At 42.6% G+C, this 14,046-nt stretch overlaps 1 protein-coding gene across 2 annotated transcripts; it reads right to left on the bottom strand.

The window, feature by feature from the left end:
• Positions 1-468: 468 nt before the first annotated feature.
• On the bottom strand, positions 469-12,879 carry smad4a (SMAD family member 4a). 2 transcript variants are annotated; one of them, XM_066650922.1, is made up of 13 exons: positions 12,787-12,879; positions 12,459-12,642; positions 10,249-10,597; positions 9,808-9,982; positions 9,699-9,728; positions 8,156-8,365; positions 7,831-7,956; positions 7,469-7,576; positions 7,332-7,382; positions 5,726-5,909; positions 5,477-5,645; positions 5,255-5,393; positions 469-3,929 (listed from the first exon to the last, which is right to left on the bottom strand). In XM_066650922.1, the coding sequence occupies exons 3-13, from the start codon at positions 10,486-10,488 to the stop codon at positions 3,718-3,720; spliced, it is 1,644 nt and encodes a 547-aa protein (XP_066507019.1). In that variant the 5' UTR covers positions 10,489-10,597; positions 12,459-12,642; positions 12,787-12,879; the 3' UTR covers positions 469-3,717. The 2 variants fall into 2 exon arrangements, with proteins under 2 accessions (XP_066507019.1, XP_066507020.1); XM_066650923.1 differs by lacking the exons at positions 7,831-7,956; positions 12,787-12,879 and having other exon boundaries at positions 12,459-12,736.
• Between the last annotated feature and the right edge of the window lie 1,167 nt (positions 12,880-14,046).

Below are 14,046 nucleotides of genomic sequence, written 5' to 3'. Positions count from 1 at the left end.
CTGAAAATATTTTAAGTGCCATTTGACGGTTTACTTAGTGAGTCGTGGCCTGCTGTAGCGCGCTCTAATGCAAGCACAAGCATTGTGGTACTCCTGAGAGACTTCACACTTAGGGGGCAAGGAAAAAAACAAAACAACAAAAAAAACAAGCAGTCTTAGTTGTAAATATTGAAATAAAATGGACGGTTATTTATTTACTCTTTTGTTAACTGCTTTAATGACAGATCCGTCTTTTCAGAGTGTACATGGTGATTTTTTTTCCCTTTTTTTTTTGACGATGTATTGTAATTTACATATTCATACGGTATGTATTTTTTGTTAGTTTGTTTTCTCTCCTTTTTTCATGTGTTGTTTCAATTTCTCTTAGTAAATTATATTCTGAGACATTGGTAAGAGCTAACCAATATGTGTAGAGTGATTTGTATTGTGTATTTTACATGAAGGATAACAAAACTGGGGAACTTTTATATTTATAAAGGCATATATTAACATTTTAGTGTGTCGTTCTGAGGAAAATAGAAGAAATATCCAAGACACATGTAGTTTGTTTTTTCTGAATATTTCAGACTTGAGCTCAGGCTAGCTTATTAGTGTTGTTTACTTACTTGTGGCTGTCTTTCAATTAATAAACTTTTCTTGTTGAGAAAAAAAAATAATTGTTTCACTAATGCCACTACATTTACCGGGGCGGCACGGTGTGCACCAGGTTAGTGTTGCAGTCACACAGCTCCAGGACCTGGAGGTTGTGGGTGACTGTCTGTGAGGAGTGTGGTGTGTTCTCCCTGTGTCTGCGTGGGTTTCCTCCGGGTGACTGTCTATGAGGAGTGTGGTGTGTTCTCCTGTGTCTGCGTGGGTTTCCTCCGGGTGACTGTCTGTGAGGAGTGTGGTGTGTTCTCCCCGTGTCTGCGTGGGTTTCCTCCGGGTGACTGTCTATGAGGAGTGTGGTGTGTTCTCCTGTGTCTGCGTGGGTTTCCTCCGGGTGACTGACTGTGAGGAGTGTGGTGTGTTCTCCCCGTGTCTGCGTGGGTTTCCTACGGGTGACTGTCTGTGAGGAGTGTGGTGTGTTCTCCCCGTGTCTGCGTGGGTTTCCTCCGGGTGACTGTGAGGAGTGTGGTGTGTTCTCCTGTGTCTGCGTGGGTTTCCTCCGGGTGACTGACTGTGAGGAGTGTGGTGTGTTCTCCCTGTGTCTGCGTGGGTTTCCTCCCACAGTCCTATGGCAGCCTTGTCTAGTGCCCCCCTCACCCTCCAGCTCTGACTCACCAAGCCCCTCAAAAATAGTCAAAACAATTCACGAAATAAAGAGAATAGTCTGACAGCATAAAAAAAGCCCCTCTCAAAATGAATTTAATTCTTTACAAATTCCTAAAGGGGTGTTTTATTTATTATTTTTTTTAATTTTGCAACATTTTTCAGTCACCACTTTAAGAGTAATGGAGCTTAATAATGAATCAAATACTCCCTCCTTTTTTTATTATTATTTTTTTTTGTAGACTTATTCGATGTGCAGTGTCTGAATTTTTTTTATAATGAACAAGTCACGCAAGAATAAATGAGCAACACCACAACTGTTCTTTCAAATATATTTCATTTAAGGGATAAAACTGATGATCTACCTGAAAGAGCAAATGCTGTCACCAGTCTGTTCCTATTTCGACTGTGACCCTATTCCTCTCCGTACAAATAGATACAAGACATGATCAAGCTGCATATAGTAAATGTAGCAAAAAAGATATCTAAGTAAGCCCACTCTAATCCAGGCCATGCTGATAGGATTGTCTAATACCACTGGCTTCCTCTGTCAGTCCGTACTTAAAGCGAAATACAACAGAAATACATACACGAGCTCAAAGTAATACTGACAACATCCTCTTTTGTAGAATTTCATATGGCTTTCGGTGCTCTCTCAAACACACCGCTGGAATTTATTACATTACTCACTGTTGAACCTGGATGTCCTGCAGTGGGAATTAAAACGGGGGTAAAAAATATTTCATACGTAATTTTTGTTTATCCCACAGTGAGGTTTCTCAACTTGTTCCTAAGAGTCAAGTTCATATGAGGTTGAGAAATCATCACAAGCCCTTTGAACACGCATTTACACCTGAATGACGGAGTATGGGTCTCACATTCAAAAACAAACAAAAAAAATACATAACCAATCAAGTGTCCAGCAACAGCCAAAGCTGTGGATGCACCCTCATCGTTTTTGTGCTCAAAAATGCAGCTTCAGATAAAGGGGAACTGCATCGACTTTTCAAAATTGGAGTGGTCTGAAGTGAAATCAGAGTGGTGCTGAGCGTGACAAGAGGGCGGCCATCTTATAGAGCAGTTAATCTAGCATTCTTCAGTAATCATACATTGGTATAAATCCCCTCGCCACTGGCTCTGAGATCTTCCAACAACTGATCTCACTGATGTTTATGTGGCTGAAAGAATCAAATCCTCACAGATAAAACAGTCAAGTTTTAACTATAAAAGCTATGTCTCAGGCAACGTATCCATAACCGTTTCACGTATTAACTTTCGTTTTTAAACACACACATCTTCCATCTCCACTCCTGTAATTAATGGCATTACTGTTTACGTGACTTTGAAAAATAGATGCAATTCCCATCTCATGGTTTGGAGGCACAGCCCAGTTTTTCTGAAGAATGGACAGAGAGGGGGTGAAGAAAAAAAAACAATAAAGTGCTATATTAAGCTATCAGTTCATCATCTTCAAAAGGAATACGCTTATTGCCATTGTGACTGAACCTGGACTCGCTCTATTTCTAACCGTGGTACAGCTCAGAATACACAATCCTTATTTAAGCTACAGACCGTCCAATCAAAGTTGGTCTAATACAGAGTTTTCAATGCATATATTTTGTAGCAAATACTGGGGACGCAACAGTTTTAAATAACTGCCCCATGGAAAATAACACCTACATAATCAGTAAAGAACTGCCGAATGTTAACCGTAAAGACTTTGAACTCAAGGTCTGACTCCTCATTAAAGCACGGTATTCTTGATAAATCTAAAACCACCACTACTACATAGGTCCGTAACTTTACGGTAAACCGATACGTCATTGATACGACTCATGAAACATTACCCTGTAAATAGCAGATACTCTCTTGGTAACTCACCCTTACACACTGTCCCTGAACATCTATTGTTCAAAGGCACATTGTGCAGCCACAACCTCCACAAATTCTATAAAGACACATTAGTTTGTAGAAAGAACTCACATCATTGAAAAGCCACCTAGAGCCACAGCATCTGAACTTGAGCTGAAATCACAGCGCCCAATTCCAGACTCCTCGGATGTTGCATCGTTTTAAGTCCTTCCCGCTAGTGCATGGTACACACCACTGTTAGGGGCTTGTGTACTCACAAGATGCAAAAAGTAACGTGGTACAGGTGGAAAAATATAAAGGAAAAGAAATATAAAACGAAAGCGTTTGTACAAACTTTAGCTCTGAATCAATCTTGTAGCAACATTTCCACCCCTGCCCCATTCAGAAAGCAGTTCGACTTTAGGAAACAAGGATGGAGGTAGAACAGAACTACGACTCGATCCACCCTCTACATCAGGGGCTCATCAACTCTGGCTCACACAGGTCAAAGACGTTACGTTGTTTGATTGAACTTCAGAAAAGAAAGAAACGAGGGAGGGGTCCATTCAGATCAGTGCCTCTGGGTTCTAAAGAAAGAGGACACACGTGAAGAAGCTCTCAGTCCAGGGGCTGGGGGTCAGCGATGGGCATGGTGTGCAGCACCTCGTCCAGCAGCTGCAGGGCCCGGTGGAGGTGGATCTCGATCCAGCATGGAGTCTCTTTAATGCTCTGCCTGGGGTAGTCTGGACCCCAGCCCTTCACAAAGCTCATCCTCAAAATACACAGTCTGCGCAGGTCGTCCACACCGATGCCTGCGGCCGCAGATAAACCTGGGGCGGAGTTTAACACACTGAGATTCAGCACAGAACACACTAGACTCCTTATCTGTCTTAGGTAGTCCGTACATTAATACATACATGGTAAGAAGCCATTGAGTTTAGGTGAGGCTCATTAACCCCCTGGAGTCATGCCGTGTCTGAGGTGATATGGTAACAAATTTCACCAAACATCTACACATGCAAATATTCAACAACCGTAATGTGTGAGAAGTGCCTATGTCATTCATCTGTTAGCATAGCATCAAAGCTACGCTAAACGTGCTTCAGAAAAACATATTTCATTTACACATCACAAAATGAAGCCGTTCCTCCTCCTGCATTACGTGCATTACGACTGCCGTCTTGGAGTTCAGCACTCTGTGCGAATACGCAGCCACGTGCTTTTGTTTATATGATAAAATGACACCTTCACACGTCGTAATCCTCCAATAAGAGCAGCCGGATTAGCATGCTATTATCATATGAATATGAACAAGCGGGCCATCAACGGTCGCAGTCTCAGAGAGAGAAAGAGATGTGCCTCTAGTTACTCATCTTTCTATAACAACCAGGTAAAAATAACTTCCCGTAAGTGTTTTGGCACAAATTCTGATTTATCCCGCCAGATACATCCAGAGAGTTAAAGTAACACTACATAAAAATAGGTATTTTGGCTCGTGGGCTCCCGCTACAGTCCTGAAATCCAGGGGAGGAGAGGCAGAGGTGGTGGGGGATGGCAGAGAGCCAATTATCCTATTCCAGGTCAGTAAGCATCACTTTGATCTTGAAGCTGTCATTTTAAAAATACTACCTAATGCTGCTTTAAAACTATGACAGTCCTGTCACCACTAATTTATACCCATCTGCCGCTAGAGTAAAACCACTGGGAGGTGAAATGTAGGGTGGCCGGGAAAGCCCAAACGAACTGCAAAAGCACAAATCACATCCATCAAGACAACACCATCTGGGCTTCATTTAAAAAATGTGATGCAAGTTCAGAAAACAACTGCAAATCCAGTCACAACACAATGGTAACTGCTGAAAACTACCGTTGTGTTTTCTGAACTTGCATCACGTAATGCGTTTCACACCTTATTCATTGTGAAAGCAATGATTAAAGTGACAGTTCACTAGCTGCCAAATATATCACACATCTTCACAGGTGCCACTGAAACAAGACAAAGTTAGTCGCTTCACCTCTCAGTGGTTTCGTTCTTCTGGCAGCTGATGCAAGCCTAAGGGCATTACTCACTGTGTCACAATTCTGACTTCTGATTAAAGCTGATTTAGCCATTACTGGATATTAGAGGCTGCAAATAGTAGAGGGCTGCACTCACTGATAGCGGGTGCGATGCCCCCGACAGATCCAGGTCCGGGGATGTTTCCGGCCACCGCTGCTGCCTGGGCCGCTGCTGCTGCTTGAGCCGTGGCCGCCTGCTGCTGCATCTGTCTGTGGCACTGTCTCAGGTCAAACACCTGCAGAGGACCAGTGAACGAGTGATAAGTCATGTGACATGTGGCACAACGGACCAAAGAGGCAGAAAAGTCGAGTGTCTCACCTTGATATATGCACTGGGGTAGATCTTGTGCACAGCATCTCCAGGCGCACGTCCAGCCTCTCTGTCCAAGTAGTAGCTCTGTACGAAGACGGCGTGGTCACTCAAGCAACGCACCCACACATCACCTTCACCTTTGCACTCGAGTTGGACGCCCTTACCGATGTGCAATCTGCAAACCGATAAGCGAGTGCGTTACTGCGTATTCAGACTTTGTTTAAAGTGATTTAAAACGCGAGCAAGAAAGAATACCTTGCTCTTTCGATGGCTTCAGTTCTGTGCACGTTACTCAGCTGACCCAGGCAAAACCGGTCACCGCCTGAAGGGTCCACATACCCATCCACAGTCACTATGGGGCAGTTTGAGGGAACCTTAAAAGTTTCCCCAACCTGTACATCCATCTCAAAATAGGCGATGGAGCACCAGTAATCAGGAGCTGGTGAAAAACAGACACATGTTATCATTCATAGCTATGAACAATAGTTAAATGGGAATACTGGCCTTAAATTTGCATAAAAAAGTAGTGTCGCGCTACGTCTTTCTCTATAGAGAGCTGCATATGCCCAAAACACATTGCACAAATACGTCACACAGTCCATAGGATACCAGTAGGCTGCCCCACAAACTGATCCAAGAAGATCAAGAAATCCTGAAGGCTGGCGTATCCATTAAAGGCCAATAAATACAGACATGACCATCAGGTTTGTAGCAGTAATGTTAACTACTCTGAAACTACCTGCATAGGAAAATATTCAGGAAATTACCCCACAGTTCTTGTAGTGTCTCAAAAGCTTCTCCAACCTTCTCCAAGCTATTGAACTACAGTGGAACCTCTACTAACGAACTTTCCAAGATACAAACCGGGCATTTGAATATTTTTTGCCTCCACCTACGAACCATGACTCTAGAAACGAACCCGAGCCTCCGTCGAGCCGGCGGCTGGAAATGGCCACTGACCCCAATAGGCGAGTCTCCCAGCGCCCAGACTCGAGTGAGCTTTTAAGATTAGCACATTGTAGTTTTAGCAATTTAGCATTAGTGTAAATAGCAGACATCGAAATCCGTGCTAAGTTAAGCCGTATCTACGCTTCGTCTCCCCACATTCACCACCTACTCTCTGTTATTCCACCCACCCCCCACCTCCCGTCATACAGCCAGTGCCTGTGTTACTCCTCCAGCCAGTCGTCACGTCTTCAAGGTAGCGATGTGTAACCACTTAAAACTGTTTTATTTCTTTTTTATTACTGTTCCCACTGTATTTCTCTTTTATTTTTAGTAACGCTCCATGTAATTTTTTTTACTAATTTGAGAGTTTTGTAAAAGAGTGACTTTCGGGGTGGGGGCTGGAACGCATTAATTGCTTTTCCATTATTTTAAATGGGGAAATTTGACTCGAGAAACGAACTTTTCTACTTATGAACCGAGTCACGGAAGGAATCAAGTTCGTAGGTAGAAGTTCCACTGTACATAGAAAGTAGCTTTTCTCTTGTTTGTTTTATATATATAAAAAAAACACTTAATACACAATGAGAAACAGGAACCAGGATTAAGAATTTTCACACGTTGTTCGTTTCCCAATTTTTTTCCCCTCAAATTTATTCTCAAAGGCCGGAGTGACGTAAAACTCACGTGAACTGTGATCTGGCCGTTCAGAGAGTCGCATTGCCACAGTTTGGATATGGATCAGATTTCAATACCACGTAAGGAAGTGGCCCAAATCTGATTTTAAAGTCAGATTTCAATGCGATTTATGCTGTTCACACAGACGCACAAACGACAACTGCATCACATGAAAAAAAACAGACCACTGAACGTAGCGTTAGTCTCTCCAGTACAAAAGTAAGACAGTAAGACTTACCTGGGTGGTTGGAAATAGGTGGCTGAAAACCAATTTCAGTGTGAACAGGCCCTGAGAGAGGAGAGCGGACAAAAGAAGCTGTAAATAAACAGAGCTTGTCTAGGACTCGCTTTGTGTTGTCATATAAACAGACTCACAGTAGTGGCCTGGATGGTGCAAAGGAGGATGGTGCTGTATGTGGCCATTCTGAGGGAGAGGCACGCTAGGTGTGAAGTTGTTGTTCCTTGTCCAGGTGGAGGTGGCATCTAACAGACAGCAGTAAATCAAAAACAGATTTAGAAATACAATGAGAATAAACCTACTGCAGCATCTGTAATTACAGTGTTTTTACAGAACAAACTCTCAATCTAATTAGACATTTGATGAAGACATGGAAGTTTTTCGTGTGCATAAACTGCAAAGAAAAATAAAAAGATGACCTAGGGAATGCTGAAAAGCTTTCTGGCTCCGAGAGCCAGAGCCAATCTCTGCAGGTACATTGGGTCAGACGGAAGCTTACTGTGGTGGTAAGTGGCGGTCTGGCCAGGGGGGAAACCATTCTGCTGTGTGCCCTGCCCTGGCCCTGAAGCAATCTGTAGCAGACCCTCACTGCTATGGCTCCCTGAGAGAAGACTATTGGAATGAGCTGAGGAAAAAGCAGGGAAGATGTGGGTGTGGGAACGCATGCAACAACACATACACATACAAACACAAACAAACCATTACCATATTAACACCTCTTTTCCTAATGAGAAAGCTTTTCAGCATGACCTACACATTCATGATGTGATGAAAAGCAGGTTAATACGACTACGTGAGAAAATAAAACGATAATGAAGCCTCACTTGTAGATCCCACCGCAATGCTAGAGAATGCGGAGGTGGAGGCAGAGCTGCTGCCGTCCACTGATGGGAGCAGGGCCGGTGTGCTGAAGGCTTCCTGAGCCACAGGTCTCGAAGGAGGGTGCTGGATGGTCTGGATGTGTCCCTCAGAGCTGGGTATGGATGACGGACAATCGTAATCGTACTCGTCTTTGACCATGAGGCCAGATGAACCTGAAGTAGGGGAGTATGATGACAGATTACATACACATTTATGACCACCTCCCTGTTTCTACCCTCACTGAATATTCTCTCAGCTCCTCTTACGATACAAAAGCACTTATATTTAACTATAACTATATATTTTTGCCCACTTCAAATCTGCTGTTAACGGTGGGCAGCGTCAAATGACCACTGAGGAAGGACTAGGAGAGGTGCACAAACGCTACAGCGACAGATGGGCTACTGTCTCTCACTTTACATCTGCGACCTCGTGTGTCTAACAGAGTGGACAGGGAGTGGGCAGTGTTTCAAAACATCAGCAGCACTGTTGCGTCATTTTCCACTCGTACCTGGGCAACACTGACCGACGCCCACCACCTCGTCAGTGTCACTGCAGAGTTGAGAATGATCCACCACCTAAATCATACCTGCTCTTCGGTGGTCCTGACTATTGAAGAACAGGGTGAGAGGGACAGAGTACGCAAACAACAGATGGAGAAAAACAAAGCACTACTGTGTGGTCAGTGAAGCTGAGAGATAGAACACTGAGTGTAGAAAAAAAGGAAGAGGTCATAACAGCCATGTGCAGTTATTATGCTGTTATTTTGCTTTATCCAGGTGCTGTTTTTTAAGGCAACTTCACTTTTGACCATTCAATTTTTTTTCCAAATCACAACACACACTACACATCCTTCTATATCAGTTTCATCAAAAACATCTAAAATTATTCATTCATTCATTCATTATCTGTAACCCTTATCCAGTTCAGGGTCGCGGTGGGTCCAGAGCCTACCTGGAATCATTGGGCACAAGGCAGGAATACACCCTGGAGGGGGCGCCAGTCCTTCACAGGACAACACAGACACACACTCACACATTCACTCACACCTACGGACACTTTTGAGTCGTCAATCCACCTACCAACCCACACAGACACACCACACTCCTCACAGACAGTCACCCGGAGGAAACCCACACAGACACAGGAAGAACACACCCCACTCCTCACAGACAGTCACCCGGAGGAAACCCACACAGACACAGAGAGAACACACCACACTCCTCACAGACAGTCACCCGGAGGAAACCCACACAGACACAGAGAGAACACACCACACTCCTCACAGACAGTCACCTGGAGGAAACCCACACAGACACAGAGAGAACACACCACACTCCTCACAGACAGTCACCCGGAGGAAACCCACATAGACACAGAGAGAACACACCACACTCCTCACAGACAGTCAGTCTAAAATTATTGTATTATTAAATTATATTCCATACCAGCAAAAACATACACATGCTATTAGCCGTAATTATGATGCAATAATCTATAACTCACCAGAACCTGATAGTGTCAGCCCAGACAGGTCTGTAAAGAAAGAAAAAGGCACGTTAGCAAAAGCAGAAAAATGTTGTCACGCGGTTAAAACTTACACTCCTTGACTGACCTATTCCAGCGGAGACCACCCGCTCATAGTGGTAAGGGTTCACACAGACGCTGTCACACTTCAGGTCAAAGGCATACTGGCAGTATTTGACATGTTTTAACTCGTTTTTGTGGAGGTCTGGCCACCGCCACAGTCGTGCATAGATGACATGAGGAAAACCTTTGCGTCCTGCCACCTGAAGAGCACCACAAACAAAACTGGATAAGTATACAGAGGACGGCCGTTACTGTAGCTATGCAAACCTAAGAAAGTTAGAAACCGCAAAGGGCTTTTCGCTATTGTAATTACACTTGACTGCACAATTTTTTAAAAAATCTACTATAAATGAAGTTATTAAGGCAGAACTTTGAGTTTCTCACAAGTTTAAAAGGGCAGTTTATCTTCACTATTCTCCATCACTCTACTAATGGCATATGTCTGTCACGAGTCTCTCCATCTCACCTGAAGCCGGCCGTCCAGAGTGCGCTGGATGGTCACACATTTGCTGGGGTGGGCTCCGTTAGTGGTTATGGCTGTAATGAGCGAGTCAAGCTCGTCCTTCTTCTCTTTCAGTTTCTTCACAAGACTCTCAATAGCCCTCTTGGCGAAGGTCTCGCTCTCCCCCCCCTGTCTGTGACACATCAGACTGTGCACAATGCTCAGACAAGCATCATTACTTGTCGGCGTGTTTGTGATTGACATTTTGCCCAAAAATCGCTCTCGTTTCCGCTGTTCCGGCTCTTCAAAACTGTCTCAGAGGTTCAGGAAGAGGAAAGCATCAGTCTTCCAGTGTTCCCATTTACTCCTGAGTCTGAAAAATAAACAAACCAGAAAATCAAATCAGAAATCGCCTTTTTAACTCACCTCTAACTGGAACGGTATCAGTTAGGCTTTCTGAGCTGAGTGAACATTTTCTCTCACTGATGTAAAGACCAGAAGGAAGGAACTTTAAATTATGTTTTAAATATGAGCAGAGTCACCAAACTAATGGGTTATTATTTTGATGAATCTCCCTATGGATACGTGTCAAGTTTTATTATATATTTTTATTAATTTCTAACCAAATTATTCAAAACATACACATAAAAGCAACATAAGAACAATCATAAAAAAGCAACTGTTAAAAAATGATCCAAAGATGATCCAGAATGCGGCAGCACGCCTGGTCTTCAACCAGCCAAAAAGAGCACATGTCACGCCCCTATTAGTTGAGCTGCATTGGCTACCCTTAGCTGCTCACATCAAATTTAAATCACTAATTATGGCCTTCAGAGTATTCACTGGTTCTGCTCCCATCTCCCTCAATAGACTCTTAAAACCATACGTTAGCGCCCGCCCTCTCCGTTCCTCAAAGGAGCGCCAACTAACACGACCAACCCCCCGTACAGGTCAGTCGAGGCTATTCTCATCTCTGGTACCACGCTGGTGGAACGAGCTTCCAAGCACCATCAGAGCAACAGGAACCCTCTCTGCATTCAAGAAATCATTGAAAACCCAGCTCTTCAGAGAGTATCTTTTGCACTGAATGTCTTTCTTTAATGCACTTATTACTTCCTGCATATTGCACTTAATGTAAGGTATTTTGTATACACTGTGCTGTAGTTCGAATGTTAGATTCTCTTTTGTAAGTCGCTTTGGATAAAAGCGTCTGCCAAATGCATAAATGTAAATTTAAAAAATAATTAGAATAAATTGAGCTAAATAATTAGAAAAAAAAACTGAAACATACCTTAAACAATGCCTTATTTTAATTAAAGCTGAAATATTTGTATATTAGTGCATGGAATATTAAAAAATACATATCCTTTTAGTTACAAATTCTAGATGTTAAAACTCTGTGTCTTAAATTACAGAATCATTCATCCTTAACATAACATTACTAACAACTTAACAAAAATATATATTTTAGGTTGAATCTAAACCCACACACTTGTCAAATCTAGGCATAGTCCAGACTACTGTTTTTGTAATAGTCATAACTCAACTCATGAGAAGAATAGGTTTAAAACAATGCCTAGAACAAATAAAAATAGCTTTTCCTATGGTTGGGACACATTTCTTTTACTAAATTTCTTTTAAATTTTATATCAGGTATTACAGGTAAATATCTGTTGTTAAGGTAAAGTAACATTATGATAATATAACAGAACATTAGTGTAAAATAAATCCCAATATGAGACTAAAGATATAGTGTGAATAAATGGTTTATAATTGTTTTTTTAGGCTGTAAAAGATGTCAGGAGCTTACAGCCAGTAATATTTTTTTCATTAATATTTTAAACCGTTTGTAAATCCCATTTGAAAGGTGTTTATTTGAAAAAAAATCAAGTTTTCTTTAAAAAACTAAACTGAGAGTACCGTTGGTCTGAGCTTATTCCAAAGATCCGAAACACAGCGCAGTTTAAAGCAATGTCATAAACACCGTCTGCTTTTACAAACTATGCTTTTAAATAAGTCTATAACTTCTAGCTTGTCCAATCTTACCTAGGACCAAGCTAGCTATCAGCTACGTCGTTGAGCTTTGCTTCGTAACCCGAACTCTCCGTTCCACCTTAAATTTAAGGTGGACCGAAAATTCCACAGAAGACGCGGAGGCATAAGAAGGTAGTCTTAGTCTATTAAGGATTGAAATGTAAAAATGTGGTGGAAGTCACTCCTAATAATCGAATTACCTTTAAAAACCCGTCGTCTGATAGACAGAATGTCCCGTTTTGATTTTATATCCACTTCAGGTCTTCGGAATCCAGCAAAATCGTTAAAGGCGATCAACAAACACCACTTTCAAACTTCTGCAGCGGTCCACTGCTTCGTAATCTACCCTAGTGTACATGCGTGCAGAAATAACCGCCCAAATAACTATTAAAAAACAGAAATACAACGTAAAAGACGATGAGCACTCCCCCACAGACAAAAATAAACAGTCAAGGAACCATCTTAACTGCCCACAGTAACTGCCCTCATTTCGGTGCGATATGGCGAAAGGCGCATGCGCATACTCACCAGAAAACAGGCCTCGGTCCAATCGGAGTCGACGTTGTCCCAATTCTCGTCATGTTGCCCTCTTTGAAGACAAGCCTGCGAGTCTACAAGGCGTTCCACGTATGATTTGGACTCCTGCTCGTCTCACATTTGTTTTTTCTTAAAACTATTAATTGGTAGTCTCTCCTCCACTGCTAGCCCCTACTCTTTTGGGGAAAGCTTTTCATTAGATTTCATATCTTTGCTGTGAGGATCTGACAGCAGTCATGATTAGAACATCTATAAGTATGAACTTTGCGATAGTAGTAGAATTCAAAGCACGGCTCATGCTAATTGGAACGCACCGAAAAATAAGGTCCAGAGAGTGCTGAGGCAATTGATGTCCACTAGAGGGCGTTATTGCAGTACTGGAGCAGAAGGTGTCTCCTTCTGGGGATGAGCAGAATATGTTGGGTTTTTTTTCTAACTTGACCTGTCACAAGTTGGCGAAGACGTATTCCAACGGTCCAAACGTTGGTTCAAATGTTGAAACCTTTCATAGTCATTGAATTCAGCTACTTAAAGGTGCACCCAATATGGACACAGAAGCTCAATTATACACAAACAGCGTGGGCTTTAATCTCCACATAAAAGCCTTGCGACTAGAATATGTGGAGCACTCACATGTGAGCTTTTAAGTCCATCATGATTACTACTAAAGGAAGCCTAGAATGGTGTGCCACCCAGCACTGGGCTGAGGAGCAGTGGAATTGCAATCTCCGGAGTGATCACTCCTTCTCAGTGCAATTAAATAATACAAACAAATCCTCACAGAAATGTTCCAACATCTAGTGTAAAAGCTTAGCGTAAATACTGAAAGTATAGAAATTCAATGTGTCTACATTTAATGCACTGTGAAGTAAAGGATGGTGGCGCGACAGGAAGTAAAGGTGGCGCGACAGGAAGTGTTGTTGTCACACAGCCTCAGGGTCCTAGAGGCCTGTTTGGGGTCGATTCCAGCCAGGTTGAGTTTCACATCAATGTCTGGATACAGCAGCACGGTTTTTATGGACAGGAATAGAGGGATATTACACATCTGTTGTTGGTTGTTATGTCTCTTGTGTCAGCGATAGAGGGGCTTCAAAACACCAGCCATTTTCTTAGCCTTAAAGGAGTAGTATGTTATTTTCTTCAATCTTTCTACTTCATGCTCAGAATTACTTATTGTACAGACACCTAGTGGTCTGGATGTATGAGAGATCCTGCACTAAACATAGATAATGTCCCATGTGGTGGACCCAC

Source organism: Hoplias malabaricus, chromosome 18, assembly GCF_029633855.1.
Source record: "Hoplias malabaricus isolate fHopMal1 chromosome 18, fHopMal1.hap1, whole genome shotgun sequence".
NCBI lineage: Eukaryota > Metazoa > Chordata > Actinopteri > Characiformes > Erythrinidae > Hoplias > Hoplias malabaricus.
Note: the sequence above shows the minus strand (reverse complement) of the source record. Positions and strands in the feature narration are given on the sequence as shown.

Excerpts from the sequence above, each read along its gene's own strand:
- smad4a (XM_066650922.1), bottom strand. The coding sequence starts at position 10,488 with ATGTCAATCACAAACACGCCGACAAGTAATGATGCTTGTCTGAGCATT. Across the intron at positions 8,366-9,698 it reads GCTGACACTATCAGGTTCTG|GTTCATCTGGCCTCATGGTC; the intron begins GTGAGTTATAGA and ends CCCCTACTTCAG. Across the intron at positions 5,910-7,331 it reads ACCTATTTCCAACCACCCAG|CTCCTGATTACTGGTGCTCC; the intron begins GTAAGTCTTACT and ends GTTTTTCACCAG.